Source organism: Phragmites australis, chromosome 7 (assembly GCF_958298935.1).
Source record: "Phragmites australis chromosome 7, lpPhrAust1.1, whole genome shotgun sequence".
In the NCBI taxonomy this organism is placed as follows: domain Eukaryota; kingdom Viridiplantae; phylum Streptophyta; class Magnoliopsida; order Poales; family Poaceae; genus Phragmites; species Phragmites australis.
This window is the reverse complement of record NC_084927.1, coordinates 29,692,773-29,709,589: the sequence shown is the minus strand read 5'-3', so window position 1 is coordinate 29,709,589 and position 16,817 is coordinate 29,692,773. Positions and strand designations below refer to the sequence as shown.

At 44.2% G+C, this 16,817-nt stretch overlaps 5 protein-coding genes across 5 annotated transcripts; 2 read left to right on the top strand and 3 right to left on the bottom strand.

Moving 5' to 3' along the window:
• The first annotated feature begins 470 nt into the window (after window positions 1-470).
• Window positions 471-1,830, top strand: LOC133924644 (uncharacterized). Its single transcript, XM_062370273.1, has 2 exons — window positions 471-752; window positions 826-1,830. The coding sequence occupies exons 1-2, from the start codon at window positions 645-647 to the stop codon at window positions 1,378-1,380; spliced, it is 663 nt and encodes a 220-aa protein (XP_062226257.1). The 5' UTR covers window positions 471-644; the 3' UTR covers window positions 1,381-1,830.
• On the bottom strand, window positions 1,647-4,327 carry LOC133925562 (protein MAIN-LIKE 1-like). The gene is made up of 5 exons (XM_062371446.1): window positions 4,174-4,327; window positions 3,754-4,094; window positions 2,902-3,678; window positions 2,580-2,823; window positions 1,647-2,504 (listed from the first exon to the last, which is right to left on the bottom strand). Exons 1-5 carry the CDS (start codon window positions 4,255-4,257, stop codon window positions 1,647-1,649), a joined length of 2,304 nt encoding a protein of 767 aa, XP_062227430.1. The 5' UTR covers window positions 4,258-4,327.
• Window positions 4,328-8,923: 4,596 nt separating this feature from the next.
• LOC133923591 (LIM domain-containing protein PLIM2b) lies at window positions 8,924-10,627 on the top strand. Its single transcript, XM_062368869.1, has 5 exons — window positions 8,924-9,222; window positions 9,337-9,436; window positions 9,516-9,544; window positions 9,650-9,739; window positions 10,118-10,627. The coding sequence occupies exons 1-5, from the start codon at window positions 9,088-9,090 to the stop codon at window positions 10,370-10,372; spliced, it is 609 nt and encodes a 202-aa protein (XP_062224853.1). The 5' UTR covers window positions 8,924-9,087; the 3' UTR covers window positions 10,373-10,627.
• A 1,142-nt stretch (window positions 10,628-11,769) lies between these two features.
• Window positions 11,770-14,944, bottom strand: LOC133925561 ((+)-neomenthol dehydrogenase-like). The gene is made up of 2 exons (XM_062371445.1): window positions 14,777-14,944; window positions 11,770-12,150 (listed from the first exon to the last, which is right to left on the bottom strand). Exons 1-2 carry the CDS (start codon window positions 14,942-14,944, stop codon window positions 11,770-11,772), a joined length of 549 nt encoding a protein of 182 aa, XP_062227429.1.
• Window positions 14,945-15,059: 115 nt separating this feature from the next.
• LOC133924642 ((+)-neomenthol dehydrogenase-like) lies at window positions 15,060-16,719 on the bottom strand. The gene is made up of 5 exons (XM_062370271.1): window positions 16,560-16,719; window positions 16,227-16,470; window positions 16,082-16,156; window positions 15,674-15,868; window positions 15,060-15,571 (listed from the first exon to the last, which is right to left on the bottom strand). Exons 1-5 carry the CDS (start codon window positions 16,592-16,594, stop codon window positions 15,191-15,193), a joined length of 930 nt encoding a protein of 309 aa, XP_062226255.1. The 5' UTR covers window positions 16,595-16,719; the 3' UTR covers window positions 15,060-15,190.
• Window positions 16,720-16,817: the final 98 nt, after the last annotated feature.

Genomic DNA, 16,817 nt, shown 5'->3' with positions numbered 1-16,817 from the left:
CGAGGGCCCTAAGTGGGTACCTTATCCACGAGCACGACGCACAGATCCTGGAAGGCCTAGATCTACGAGGCTGCAAGGTGACATGGATGAAACAGATGCTGTTGATGACCTTCGCAGGTGCAAACTTTGCAAACAACCTGGACATGACAGGAGGACTTGCCCGACCCGTCAGTAAACTATCAGCCCACTGTCAAACTGAACTGTCTTAGAGACTTTGTATTGTAAAATGTTATTCACCTGTTAGTTGTACTACTTATTGTGCATTATGTGGTTTGCACTGTACCCCTTTAGACAAGAAGTGACCATTGTATTGTAAATGTAATTTTATTTATTTATTTCGTGTTTCTTAAATATTCATGGATCCGTGTTTTGATGCAGAGACAGAGCGTAGGTAGTCAGTGAGCAAGAAATCTATGGCGGGATCCTCTAGTACAGGCTTTCCATGGACACCTGCAACGATCGGTATAGCACTTAATGCCTCCTTACAGGTTGTGCGCGAAGGAAACGATGATCCGTTAAAGGAGAACAACATAATCCAAGCCGTGGCGAAATTGCATGCAAGACCCATATGTTCTAGGTTAACCGCGCCACTCCAATGTGTAACCACCGAGGACCTTAGGGCCCTCTTGTATCACCGGCGTCAAATGTATCTGAGGGTCCGCGAACTGGCCGACCATCCTTCTGTGATAGGTTTCTCTAGGAGGCAAAGAACGATAGTAATGTCGCCAGACCAGTATGCATCCCATATTCAGGTATGTCATATAAACATTTGGTCACCCTACTTATCTTATTTCCATTTATTCGAACGGTCCTCTTCTGCGTCAGGCTTTCCCGGAAGACGAACAGTTGATCAACAAAGAAATCTCACACTTCTTGACGATGTGTATGCTCTTCGGCGGGGGTGTGATACCTGGTTCGCGTAGAAGACGACGACAGTCAGCGAATCAAAGGGGTACAGAGGCGACCTCTACGAATCATCCAGATAATGACGAGGACGAAGACGATGACGATTTCATGCCCCCCATGCCTAGACATTCGAACAGAAATACAGGAGAAAGTTCTAGGAACACTGCAAGAGGACGTTCACGCACAACATCGAGATGCCATACAACTGATAGGGAAATAGGACGTGGTACCACCTCGGAGAAACCTCAAGATGATGACGACGACGACGATTTCATGCCACAACGACCCCGCCCTCCGAGGCTTCCATCTCCGGAGGACACCGATGACCCTGAAAATGATGATGGATTTGCTCGTACTCATTTTTACAACTTCCCAGAACCACCTCGGAGACGACAACCATCTTACCCGGATAGCTTTGACCATCGCACCTGGAATTCTTACGCTAATTTGCGTCGCCACTTTCCTTCGCCCTAAGCATCTATTGTAACCCTATATATTTTATTCCCTTAAGGCATGATATTATGTTCTTTAGGCGTATCGTACATGATAATGTTTGTTGTTGTTCGCTCTTTATGTGTAACCTCTGTACCGGGTTCTATGCTACTTATGCTTTACAACTACTATTGTTTCCTCTGTACTGAGAATTTCTTAAATTAACAATACAGTGAATAAGACATAATAGGGATGACCTCGACATTAAAATCAATAATACATGTGTCATGACAAATTGTCCTGGCTACTCAACGGCGATGATGCCTCACACAATCTCCAGGCGTGTAAGCGTCTGGCGGGTGTGTGGCTCTCATCCCAGCAGCCTGCGCAGGCCCCTGCCTTGCGTGCCCTTGGTCGTCTTCATCATCATCTGCCTGCCCTATGGGAACCCCACCGAACGTGTATCCCGCCCCGCTTACTCGGCTCTGCATGTACCATGCCGAAGGATCCTCGTGCGGAAGTGTGGACGGCCCTAGAACGTGCTCCGATGGAGTCCAGTGTGCCGAAGGCTCGCCATGCTGGTACCAATGTGAACTTCCAGGTTCATTGAGATCATGGGAGGACTGTCCGCCGAGTAGATCAGTGAAGGTGGCGGTCGCATGCATTGCAGCACCCCAGTCAAAAGCATTAGGGTCGCTCCAGCAAGGGGTCTGCTGCGTGTAGTCAACGACGTCCTCCTGATGAGTAGATGCTGCAGCCGGAGGTGTCATCGTAGCCGGAGGTGCTAGTGAACCCAGCGTAACCTGCTCGGGCGCAGGAGGCTGCGTGCACTCCTCGGCCTCAGCACCGGAACATGAGACATGACGCGTCGAAGCTGAAGATGTATGTCGTGATTCTGACCGGACGGGTTCCTCACGAGCACTGGATGACCGCCTGCTGTGGGAGGACCGCCTGCTGTGGGAGGCACGAGACGGGTCCATGGCATGTTGGTCGTACCCCCTCCATTGCGGGGCACACCCACCTAGACCACGTATAGCGTTTAGGAAGCGGGATCCTCTTGTCCTCATGTACTCCCGGAGAGGGTTACGATCCCTCTGCGATGATGACCTGCTTGGTTCCCCAAAAGGTTGATCCGCTTGCGTATGCATCTCATACGCCTCTTCAGTCTGTATAAGATGAGGGACATGTCAGTAATACACAGATTTTTCAAAGAAAACCAATATAAGTAACGCATCACTTACCACAACATGAAGTAGGCGGGCACGATCCTCGGGGAAGGGTCTGGGGCCCGGCTGTACAGGTCCGCTGAGTAAGGTGGCACGCGTGCGCGGACGGTACCAAGCAAGGTAGTCCCAGTACGTGGCCTCGTCGTATTGTTCAGCAGTAATGATGACATCCACCGCAGCTGATTCTGTCCACCTCCGTATGTACTCGGCATTCTTGGATGCCCAGTCCTGCGTGCCTCCGCCCCCCTTTGAGCTCCACCTGTACGTGACATAAACAGTTATAATTTGTTAACATGGATAACCAATGTACTAAGTCAACATACAATAATACACTTACTCGTGCGCCCGTCCGGCGTCTCGTGGTGCTGGAACAGGCACCACCTGTCGGTACCCGAACTGCCTCTGTACACGTTCTGGAGAATATACTTCCACGCAGTTCATGTACAACAAGAAGCATGTGGTCAACCATAAGTCTGCGTCACGGCTACAATAGGATGCCAGGAGTCCACCATCTGCAATTTCTTTTACTCGTGCCATACGCCATGGATCCCAATCCACTAGATCAGCGCTAAGGATGTCCAGGTCACTTATCACCCTGGAGTAGTTACCATGGTCTTGCTGCTGACTCCATCTTAGCCTGGCATGAATCCACCGATACCCCATCGTTGGCCTTATGTCATCTGCAATGCCATCAGAGATGTGAACTGGGTAGTAGCACTTGAGCACCCAAGGTCTGGAAATCGGGAGGTACTCCCAACTCCATAACTGTAAGAGATGTAAGCACCCTGTAATGGTTGCCTTCCTCTTTGTTCGCTGGGTTGCATCACACAATCCTCTATAGGTTGCAGCCAACACTGCAGATCCCCAACTGTAAGATGTAGGCTCATAAGGATGTGACGCAAGGTGGGCTGCTAACCATACAATATGTGGGACGACATAATCGCCTGCCGTGTTGCAGAACATGATGCCTCCGAGCAGGACGTATAAGTACACCTCATAGTGTTGCATAAGTGTATTCTCGTCCGCATCCAGTGGGCATGGACCGAACTGTGTCAGCCCATGAACCCAGGACATGGAGAGGCCAGCATCCTTCCCGTCGTATTGCACACCAAACCTATAAGATGCAGATGGTCAATGACGCTTTAATAGCACTGTAATATTTTAAATGCATTACATAACAAATAATTACCTATCTGCAACATAACCCTTCCACTGCTCCCTTGCGGGTCGCGAAACTATTAACGGGGCACCCCTTATTGGCAGCCCGGTCAGCATGGCCACGTCCCGCAGTGTTACTGCCATCTCACCAAAAGGAAAGTGAAAAGTGTGTGTCTCAGGACGCCAACGGTCGACGAGACCTGTGAGCAGTGCCTCATCAATTGCCGGGAGAGGTGTCCTACCACCGACCTCCATGGGAGCTCCGGCCATCATGAGAGCGAAAGGTAGTAGTCCCGCCCGTGCGAGTGGCTCGTGGAATCGAGGGTCCAACTCCTTAATCTTGTGCACACTCCGGGCTCGTAACGGACCCAACTGCATGAGTTATCCAATACATGTACAGCGTTAGTTCAAAATTCTCGTACCAATGAAATAGCACATATAAACGTGGTACCTGTTGTCCCGTGAATATCATCCTTCCCCTATGGTTCTCGTCGTACCGCTGCTGAAGAAGCTCGGGAAGACCACCATGAGCCATGATAATGATTTAAGGCTTCATGGTTCAACAAATAGGTGAACAACAGATTAGAATAATCTAAGTACTCTATTTAAATAAAGTAAGTACTCTTATTAAATAATCTAAGTAATATAATAATGTAATTAAATAATCTAATTTGTATAATCTCAGTACTCTAATTAAATAAACTAAGTACCCTAATTAAATAATCTAAGTAATAACGTAATTAAATAATCTAATGAGAATAATCTAAGTACTCTAATTAAATAAAGTAAGTACTCTAATTAAATAATCTAATAACGTAATTAAATAATCTAATTTGTATAACCTAAGTACTCTAATTAAATAAACTAAGTACTCTAATTAAATAACCTAAGTAATATAATAACGTAATTAAATAATCTAATTTGTATAATCTAAGTACTCTTATTAAATAATCTAAGTAATATAATAACGTAATTAAATAATCTAATTTGTATAATCTCAGTACTATAATTAAATAAACTAAGTACCCTAATTAAATAATCTAAGTAATAACGTAATTAAATAATCTAATGAGAATAATCTAAGTACTCTAATTAAATAAAGTAAGTACTCTAATTACATAATCTAATAACGTAATTAAATAATCTAATTTGTATAACCTAAGTACTCTAATTAAATAAACTAAGTACTCTAATTAAATAATCTAAGTAATCTAATAACGTAATTAAATAATCCAATTTGTATAACCTAAGTACTCTAATTAAATAAACTAAGTACTCTAATTAAATAACCTAAGTAATATAATAACGTAATTAAATAATCTAATTTGTATAATCTAAGTACTCTTATTAAATAATCTAAGTAATATAATAACGTAATTAAATAATCTAATTTGTATAATCTCAGTACTCTAATTAAATAAACTAAGTACCCTAATTAAATAATCTAAGTAATAACGTAATTAAATAATCTAATGAGAATAATCTAAGTACTCTAATTAAATAAAGTAAGTACTCTAATTACATAATCTAATAACGTAATTAAATAATCTAATTTGTATAACCTAAGTACTCTAATTAAATAAACTAAGTACTCTAATTAAATAATCTAAGTAATCTAATAACGTAATTAAATAATCCAATTTGTATAACCTAAGTACTCTAATTAAATAAACTAAGTACTCTAATTAAATAATCTAAGTAATATAATAATGTAATTAAATAATCTAATTTGTATAATCTAAGTAGTCTAATTAAATAAACTAATATAATTAAATAAATGTAATCGAACGGATTAAACAATCACAATCTACTTCTGAAAGAACTAATCTACTTCGAAACAGACTAACCAAATAAGCTAATTACTCTAAATACTATTACTAACCTAAGTATTAAATAGGTAATCTAATAACTAACCGGTATGAAAGTGAGTGCTCTCGAAGTATTAAACTGCCGCTGCTGCTGATCGCGTTGCTCCTCTTCTGCTGCTTTCTATACTTGAGCTGCTGCTACTCCCTTCTCTGCTCTGCTGCTCCCTTCTCTACTCTGCTGCTACTCTCTTCTCTGACGAACTCCATTTATTCACCTCTCCTCAGGCCGTGCCAAACATCACGGGTTGCCAAAATCATGCATGCATCCGGCCACGGGTTGCAAAAAATGGTGAAAATGATTGATGTGACGCGAAAATGATTGATGGGACGCGGGAAAAAGGGGATGGGATGGGTGGCCGGCTGTATTCGGCAACTGAGGTGCCGAATACGGCACTGTGGGCCGTATTCGGCACCTCAGTTGCCGAATACAGCAGAGTACAGGGTGTATTCGGCAACTGAGGTGCCGAATACGGCCCACAGTGCCGTATTCGGCACCTCAGTTGCCGAATACGGTGTTTTCGGATTTTCAGTTTCCGAAAATCAAATTTCGGTATTTGAGATACCGAATACGAGTGCTAGATTTGCAAATACGTCGACATGTTGTCTAATTTCACAAATACGGTCGCGTATGTTGTCTAAATTTCCAAATTTGCCCTCAACTGCCCTTTGCTTCCTTTCACCCGGAAAATCGAATGTGTTCCTGGCAATACCTGTTCCGGGCACCCATGCCCTTCAGACTACATCGCGATTCGTGCGCCCAGCCACTTGCCCTTGTATTTCTCTTGTATTTGCATTTTTCCCATGTACAAAGGGAGAGGAGACATGTCCGACACATGGTACAGACGAGAAAGAAGATGAGGACAACACATGACTCCTGTCACCTGACACAGTCATGTGAGCCAATTTTTATTCGGTTTTTAATTCTTCTCACTACCACATCAACCCGTAAGATTGCATATGTTAGAAATTTAGCTTACAGCTAAATTGTAGATATTTATGTTAATAATAGTTGTATATTAAGATACATCAACTATTTATATTTAAATATTAGAATGTAAAATATAAATATTTTTTTTTCATAATTTTGGAATCATGTTTATTATTTGTGAATAGATCTAATTTATAATTTTCATTTTATGTATTATGAAAATTGATTTTTATTTGTTTCTTGATTTTTTGAAATTATTATTATTTTTAATGTCGTCACTGCATCTCATATTAATTTTTTAAAATACATTATAAATTCTTTGATATTATTTTTGTGTGATAATCTGTAATATGTTTGTATTCTGTTGTTTTAATTTTGTAATGTTTGATTATAATTGATTTGGAAAAGTGTGTTGATTGCTAACGTAACTAAGTTGAAGTTTACTAAGGTAATCTTGTTGGATAAATGGTATCTACAACAAAAAGGAAGGAAATATAAGGCAAGAAATAGTCTTAGGGCTGGACTCTATGATTTATTTTTTAATCTTTTATGTTATTTCGTCTGGTTGTTGATCTATGGTTACAGTTAGTCAATCAATTAATTCGACGATCGAATGTTTTGCTTTTTTATGAGAATTTTTAAGATTTTATTAGGATTAACGTGGAGGCATAAAAAAGAACCTCCAATTAGTAAATATAAGATAAGATAAAATGTGTAATTTGCTAAATTTTATTCAAACATCATGTGTACACCATATGTACAGTGCATGCACACCATATAATCAATAAAAAATGCATGTCAGTGAACAAAAATTGAACACATATTCTTCTGAGTACATCGTGCAGAACTTTCACCAAAGAATAACAAAAAAAACAAGAAAAGGGCATCAGATGTACACTCTAATGTTGAACCTCATGTACTCTTGCACATGTAGTCTCACAAAATCACAAAATGAACCCAAAAAAAACCCAAAAATCCAAATATCTGCATGGATTACATGCTCTGTACACACATGGACAGATGGATCTGGCCGCGGAGTGCTGCTGCTGGTCCCGTCGTCGAGGTACGTCACGGCCGCCGAGGATCCGGTGAGGTGGAGGCAGGCGGCGAACAGATCTCGCCGGCGTGGACGTCGGCGGCAGTCGTCGAGGAAGAGAACAGCCCGTCTTGCGCCCTCCATCTCCTTCTAGCCACCTGCGCCTCCACACCGATCGCTCCTCCTCGCGTGTCGGTGGTGTACGATTACTATGGCTGCGTTTGGCAGCGTTTGTCCAACCTGCTTCTCTCCAGAGATGGCAGAATAATTGCCAAACGCATCGTCTCACGATCGTTCCTAACCAGAAACGGTTGAACCGTTTCTCTAATTTTGCAATGTGCAAGGGAATCCGAAACATTTCTACAAGAATCTAGAAAACTACCATACCCACAATACATCTTCTTCTTTTCGCGAGAACTATTACTAATTTACTACTATCGATTATAGACATGGTGTTTTGCCACCGACTAACTCTTTGATCGAACTCTCAAAAGTGGCGCCCACAGATCCCCGTTAACCTAGTGTCCTTATTGAATACTATAAACTTTGGAGACTTGGGTTTGGTAGAACACTCGCAAATTTGCCGTTTGATATGTACACGCTATGGAGGAAGAAGAGTTTCACAAGTCAGAAGGAGAGGTTGTAGAGCAGTCTGATAGTACACCGAATGCATCAGTACCTACCAATGCAAGTACCATCTCAAACCAGCCGCACTGATAACGCCATAAGTTCCTCCTCAGTACGTTTAAGCACCAGTGATGCAATCGCTTTCGTAGCACAGCACAGGATGTGGGATTTGCTTGCAGACGTTATCGATTCTGTGTTCAGAACTGAACCATTTACTTTGTTTGCCCGTGCATCAGAAGCTGCCCCCTACCAAAAACAAGTCACAATGAAGGTATGCTGGTGGTTCCCACGCTGAAACGCATCAGCCTACCAACCGGTCGGATGTTCACTCCACATCTTCATTGTATTGTACGAGGATAATAATATTTACTCGGTCAGCATAATGTTTTTTTTAAGAACTCCAAGGTCAGCATAATGTTCTAGGCTATTCAAACAACCATCTACTGATACAGCAACACGGTTCTTTCACTTTTCAGTATGGAAAGCACACACATGAATCACGCAAGAAATTCACGAACCACAATTCGCAAGGCAGCTGATAAACTGGCATGGTTTCCATCAGCCAACTGGGCCGTATGCGTGGTGATTTGGGGCCAAAATGATGGGCCTGCAGGACCCTTGCCGCCACGAAATAGCAAGATCATGGATGGCTTCATGGCAACGTGAGCTGAGACCGAGAGCTGGGATCACCACCACACCTCTAAATTAAGCTCCGGTTGACGAGGTCTGTGCGGTGCAGAGGCCGCCCGCGCCCTATGCTTGCTCCCGAACTCTCGTTCCCTGTCCTGGTTTCGCTTAACCATCGTGAACTTGCAGCGCTTCGTCTATTTACTCACTTACCCCAGGGGAGGAGAGGAGCGATTGGGATTTGTTGGGCAAGTGCGTGCTTTCCAAGGGGTCGGCACCATGTCTTTCACCGGCACCCAGGACAAGTGCACGGCGTGCGACAAGACCGTCCATTTCATCGACCTTCTGACGGCCGACGGCGTCATCTACCACAAGACATGCTTCAAGTGCAGCCACTGCAAAGGGATCCTCTCTGTATGATCTCTGCAAGTCACTCCTGAAGAAATGAGAGTTTCTGATGCTTGTTCTTTAAAAAAAAAGGAATTTCTGATGCTGCAAACTATAACTGTATGCATTGGCCGCCTGTAGATGTGCAGCTACTCTTCCATGGACGGTGTGCTGTACTGCAAGACCCACTTCGAGCAGCTCTTCAAGGAGACCGGGAGCTTCTCCAAGAAGTTCACGCCAGGTAATACCACGACGTGATCTTCAGTGTTGCCATTCTTGTGGCAAAAAGGTTTATCCTGAAACTTTGCTGTGTAATTCAGGTGGCAAATCTTCAGACAAGGGTGAACTGGTACAGCCCCACAAAACTATCATCATGATTGCTTTTGGAATGTTTTGGTTCGATTGTAGTAACTGGATAATTTTTGCAATCACTGTAAATTGGATCTCTCTGCAGGCAAGGGCCCCAAGCAAGCTATCATCTGCATTCTCTGGTACCCAGGACAAGTGTGCAGCCTGCCAGAAGACAGTGTACCCGCTGGAGAAGGTACAGAAACAGAAACACTGCACTGTCTTTTAACCACCCCCCCCCCACCCACTGGATTCGCATCCTCTGATTTTGCTTCGGCAAAGTCAGATGATGTACAGTAAATTGTGAATATGGAAACAGTAAATGCAGCTCGTTACTGTAGTAAAAGCACTGTTGTTGAAAATTCATGATCCGACGGACGAGAAAAATCCAAACTGCACTTTACTGTAGCTCCTCTAACTTTGCTTCGCCAAAATCAGAGGATACGAAACACCCCACCCGCCCCCCAACCAAAAAAAGAACACTTTTTTAGACCATTTTGCTCTCCCAAACTTTGCGCCTTTTTGAGAAATGGTATCATAAATCTAGCACTACTAAACTGTGCTGTTGTTTCAGTTAACCTTGGAAGGCGAGTCGTACCACAAGAGCTGCTTCAAGTGCTCTCACGGGGGCTGCATCCTCACCACGTCCTCCTACGCCGCGCTCAACGGCGTCTTGTACTGCAAGATCCATTTCGCGCAGCTGTTCATGGAGAAGGGGAGCTACAACCACATGAAGAAGAAGAGCGCGTCCCAGGAGGTGTTGCCCGACGTGGTGGCCGAGGAGCAACCGGCGCCTCCTCAGGAAGATGAGAAAGTAGAGGACAATTAGGAGCAAACGAACAAAACGTACAACGGTCGCCGGAGTTTGTGTTTGTTAATTTTGCAACGCTTATTCCCTCCTCTTTTTTGGTTCTTCCTCTGCGAGCTTGGTTTGTCAAGCTGTATGTGTATCAAATGCCTTGATTACATATGAGGCTCATTACAACGACAATTTTGGCATGGAGCTGTGACAACCTCACAGGAAAATTGTAATTTTGTAAGCAGACTACTACGTCGAATTTGACCCTAACAGCATTGTCCTTATAAGCAGTATTTCATTTCTGCTCCGGTCAATTGCTTTTTATCATAATTGAACAGCTTTGCAAGCATAAAAAACTGATTACATTTCGAATGTGTCTGTAGTAGTAACCGAATTGTACGAAGCAGTAAGAGTAGCAACCGACAGGCAAGTAGACAACTACTGATGCATAAGCTTTAGGATCAATTAACAGTATGTCATTGAGATTGTCTCAGTTTTATTATGGGCCTGTTTGGTAGAGCTCTCCAAAGCCCTGATTCTGTGGTGGGAGTGATTCTGTGGTGGGAGTGATTCTGTGGCTGAAAGTGATTCTCTAAAAAAAATTTGCCAAAAAAAATGATTCTCAACAGAATCAGAATCAGGAGAAGCTACTTTTTTCAGCTCCCCAGAATCAACAGAATCAGAGAATCACTCCCACGGATTCTAGCCGGGGAGCTAAAGCCTGATTCTGCTGTTTGACAGAGCTCCCCCTGATTCCAGCCGAGAATCAGCTCTGGGAGCTCTACCAAATGGCCCCTATTTGTCATCGAAAAAGTTTAATTTTATTGTCAATGGTATATAGTGAAAATGAACTTGGTAGATGGCAAATCGTGAATTAAGGTCTTTACCGATAGGATACAATCAATTTATTATAAGCTTTACGATCCGGGTTCTAGAGAGAGTGCAACATTTTTATTAGATATGTATCAAATAACTGTATGAACTTGATTACGTATAGAATTTGGAGTTGTATTAACGGTATATAGTGGAGTTACAGTAGGACTACAGGTGAAATTTTAGTAGGATTTTTGTAATCAGTCTTCTCGTAAATATGAGAAAAGTAGTTGTTTGTAACTATGTCAGTGTAGCAATAGGTTCGTGTGAGTCGACAATGCTTCTGTTAGGACTTAGAAAGCGGTCGGTGTTGTTAGATGAGGAGGAGCGTCTATAGTCATACTTCGAATATGTAGGTTTCGGTTAAAACTCGTTAATAAATATCGTACCTCTAGTGTTATATATTATGTGTGTATTGTCTTAGTAGATCGATCCGTTACTCTCGCTGATAGTTAATTTCCTAACAATTCTAATGACACGCAGGAATACCAGTACTAACAGGCATAATTCAGGTATGATACTAGAACGACTCGTCATCGAGTACCCTTGAAGAGTTACACAAAGGATGTTTCTTCTTCGCGGTAGAAAGACACACTTGTTGGGCCTCCCTCCGGCAACAGGGCCACCGTAACAATGAAACTGGCACCTTCCTCTGCAGTCAGTTTTCCCGTGTCAAAGTTGGTGTCAGTCTTGCAATAACCAGGGTGCACGCTGTTGATGCGCAACTCCGGGTACTTCTTCGCTAGTATCCTAGTATAGCCATTGATCAGAGCCTTGGACACTTTGTAGGTCAAGTACTCTGCATCGGCAGCCCATCCATGAGATTTCATCTGGCCATTCTTGTAGTTGTAGTCCTTCAGGAACAATCCCGACCTCTTTATGGTCAGGTTGTCAAGGTCGTTCAATTCCTGCTTAAGATCTTCGCTGCTGAAATACTGGAGCAAAAGATAAAGAAGAAAGCTTTTAGAAGATCTTCGCTGCTGAAATACTGGGTCAGCTGGGTCCGCCGGCGCCAGTCAGCAGCTCTAATAGGGTTTTCGCGCTGGCCACCCTCTCTGACCCGTACGTAGGCCGTCGTCTGATTCCTGAGCAACCAGCTGCCACCCTAAGGAAAAATATAAGAGGTTACTTGACTTGTTCAAGGATAAATAGGGGTCCGCATATTTCAAAAAATTTGGAGTGGTGGATCTTAATGATATGCAAGAGTTAGGCGGAACCTTTTATTCAACCTGGCTTTAGCCATTCGAGTTGAGAGGGAAAGAACAAGTATGTAAGAGGATAGTTAGCCTAGACGTATATAATTGATCACCGGTAACCAATCTTTTTCATGAATGAAAAGTATTCTGATGGCCTCATCGATGGCTGAAAGACCACTCGGGAGCTCTGCGGGTTTTGGACCTTCCGGTCCTAACCGCTGTTCTGAGTGTTCAGAGAGTTTTTCCTATGCTATCGCGGCGAGTAGTCTCCAACTGGTCCGCCTTCCTTACTAGTTAGGCTTTCAAAACGTAGGACAACCCTTAAGATGACAAGTCACTCGACGGCGACCAACGCCCGACCCGAGTGGGGACTTGTGACCTTGTGATCATTGTTCCGTGTTGTTTGTACCTTTGGCATTGCGCGAGCAGTAATCCCACACCATTCATGAGCCTTCAGCTATCTAGCAATTTTAACCTCCTGGTCGCTAGGTCCCATAGTGGCCATCAAGCGTTGCCGCGTGCTGTGGTCGGAGAGCCAATCTGACAGGGGTCCGTTGTTGGTCGTGAAATCCTGCAAAACAGAGTTTGGTCTTTTGAACTTTGAAAATCTTACAAGTTATATTCCACGCTCGTCCTGAAGGTTCTGTAAAATAGAAAAACAGATCCGTCTTCGAGCAACCCGACACATAGAACTTGCGCAACAGGGTATATCCAAAAGTTGTGTAATTCACGATTGTCCTACATAGCTAGCTTGACCGCACCAAACCGGGTGAAATCGACCACTCTGTAGGTTCCTTCCCACTTGGGGGAGAGTTTATTCCGACCGAACTTATTCTGAATTTATGAGTTTTTCTAATATGATTTCTCATATAAGATTTTTAATGAGACAATATCAATACAAACAGATATAACATATTATTTTATTCTAATTTTTTTCACTAGATTTTGAAGGAGTTTTCAATGATATATTAACGATTATTTCTCCTCATATTTTCCCCATATAGCTCTTGGAGGTACTACTATAAAAATAGGCTTATATGCCGACCTATTACTGTCGGTTTCTTATGAGTCGCCAGTGATAAAATATCACTGCCGATTCGTATCATAGACTGACACTAAAAGGAAATTCGAAAAGAACCAGCAGTGAAAATTCACTATCACTGTTGGCTCTAGCCGATTGGTGAAACCTTGATTATCACTGTCGGTTCTACCCACCAACCGACAGTGATGCTCGACACGAGCTGGCAGTGATACTATCACTGTCGGCTCGTGGCTAAAGCCGACAGTGATAGTGGATGATAGTTTATTTTAAAAAAATTATAACTTTTTCATACGAAATCGAACGGGGACAAATTTTATATAAAAAATGTAGCCATTGACGAGATCTACGACTTTGTAGTTGAATTTTTTTTCATTTGATATCATTTAGATATCCAAATAATTGTTTGAAGTTTCAGACAGAAGATGTCAAAATGATTGCATATGTTAATGGTATCAATAGTATTTCTGTGGTGAGATGGTAAGGACGTATCACACGAGCTGAGATGTTCTGAGTTCGAGTGTCAAGAACCGCACGCGCGTGTATTTCAAGCGAAAAATCGTGTGACTTGTGACTTACGACGGTACGGGCGTGAGGGTTCATCGGGTGCAATTTTATTTTTCAAATTTTCCAGTCTCAAAAAGATCGATTCGGCACTCGACTATCACTGCTGGCTAAAGCCTTCAACCGACAGTAATAGTTGACTATCACTGTCGGTTGAAGCCTCCAGCCGGTAGTGATAACCTTTTCATTGCCGGTCCCCTAACCGCAGTGATAGTCGAGAACTATTACTGTCCATTACCACTGCCGGCTCTAAAACCGACAGTGAAACTCCTTTATAGGCCGATAGTGAAGATGTTTTTTTAGCAGTGAAGAGATTTCATTGTGTTATATACAAATGACTAAATAAAATAGGAGTGTTATGATACAAATTTAATTATCAATTGGACATCTATTGAGAAGAGATGTCTTTTTAAAGGATATTTATTGATGAGAGATGCCTTCCAGAAAGGAACATGAACTTATCCTTTCATTTTGTATAAATCTAACATATGTACAATAAAAGAAAATGAGAGTTCTATTGTCTAACGTTGATTACATTATGTACTGCAATAGGAAGCACGACGACGCAAGCTGACGCGGTAGGTCAAGCCGGCCACGGTGGCGGGAGCGCATCTGGTTGGGGTCGGCGGATGATTCAACGACCACCACAAGTTGGGTTCATATGGACCGTTATGGCCCGACTGGTAAAGTTGTTTGGAGGCCCGAATATCGCAAGCCCGAGGTAGGCCCAGGTATATGTTCTCAATGTTTGTGTTAGGTCACATTTTCTTTTTGGGCCTCATGCTGATCTTTTTGTCTTGCAGGAGCCCGTGATCGAATCCTCGGCGAGCCGAACAATTCTTCTGATGGCTCAACTTCCGGCAACTCGTCAGCAAAAATCCTGCACACGCCACGGGTCCGCACGCGGAAGCAGCTCTGCCACCCGTCCATCGCGACACCGCTGCCTCTGCCACCGCGAACGCCCGCCGCTGTTGCGCGGCCACACTAGCATAGCATGGGCACAGTCTCTGCAGCATGCGCGACTGTAACTTCAAACACCACAATGTGCCAAATTTAGCAGCAACCCTTTATTCGCAATCTCAAACGATGGAGCTAATTAAGTTGCACGTAGGTAACAGGCAGCTGGACAGCGGACGATCAAGGGGACGAGTGGCAACGGGCCGTATCCGGCCAGTATCACACGAACGGCGCCTCCTGGCCCAATGCGAAGTACACGCCGGTCGGTCCGCCGGCGGGCAGCAGCGCCACCTTCGTCACGTTGCTCGCGCCTTCCTCGGGCGTCAGGAGCCCCGAGTTTATGGTTATGTCGGTCTTGACGTAGCCGGGATGCGCACAGTTGACGCGCAGCTCAGGGTGCCTCCTCGCCAGGATCCTCGAGTACGCGTTCATGGCCGCCTTGGCCACCTTGTACGCCGAGAACGCCATCGGCCACCCACGGGACTCCATCGTGCCGGCCTCGAAGTCCTTCAGGAAATTGCCCAGCACCTCGTCCAGCCTCTCCTCGGTGAGGCTCTCGATGTCGTTCAGCTCCTGCTTCAGCTCCTCGTTGTTGAATAGCTGCATCGGAATTGAAGAACTTTTCAGGTCTAACGTCTGCTGTATTAGCCTGTATATGACGTACTGGCACTAGGTTGGAATAGTGTGATCAGAATAACTTACCCTTAGCAGCCCCCAGCCGGAGGAGACATTAACGATTCTCCCATCGGAGGAGGCTTGCAGCAGAGGCAGTAAGGCTTCGGTTACATGCTTTGTGCCGTAGTAGTTTGTCTGGAGGCCTTCTTTTGCAGTGTCGTACGTCTCCCGGCAATTTTCCCACATCCATTCAAGCCTCCGACGCGCATCCATGCCACTGAACTGTTACGCACCAACGAAATAAACTTGTTCAGTGTGGTCTATGGTCAAAGTTCAGAAGGCGTCATGATGGTTTTGCGTTGGAGAAGATGCAGTGATTTCCACCAGTGTCGGTTTCACTAAGCATAGTACACTAACCAACGTGACAATGTCGTTCGACCATATATACACCCCTATCTCCTAATACTTCCGATAAGCTGAAGATGTAAAGCTCACCTTTTCCTCGTTCGTTACTGAACCATCAACGGGATCTTGGACGTACTCAACCCCACCAACTGCGGCATTATTTACCTACAAATATTTCACTTATTCTATCAGTCACCAGGAGTTCAAACCTTCAAAAGTTTGAACGGCAACTTACCAGGATGTCTAGCTTCCCAAAACGGGCCTTCAAGAAATCAGCCAACCGAGCGATGCTCGGAGCATCGGTGATCTCCAGCTGGTGGAAAATGACATCGGAAAGCCCCGCTTCTTTGAGCTTCTCGACGGCCGCTGCGCCTCTTGCCTCGTCCCTGGCTGTTAAGACGACGGTGACGCCGTCGCCGGCCAGCTGCCGGCACACCTCTAGCCCGATCCCTTTGTTCCCGCCAGTGACCACAGCAATCCTGCCAACCACGAGCAGTACTACGCGCTGCTTAGCGACCATGGCTCATCGACTACACGCAAGAACGCAGAATGGAGATATGGCACGTACCTTGTGTTGGGGGGACTGGAAATGGCGCCCTCCATGAGCGTTCACCAGGAGCTCGAGCAAACGGACGGAGAGATGTCTCGCTCAGATACTGGTGGATACTCGGTACGTATACTCCAGTAAAAGAAAGAGACTCGAACGCACAACTGGAGATATTCTCCTAGCTCGGCGGTTGGTGCTGAATTGATGATCACTTAGGGCCACGTCTGATGGATATTATGGCATGCCAGCAGCTCCGCACGGACCATACCTTTAATTTGT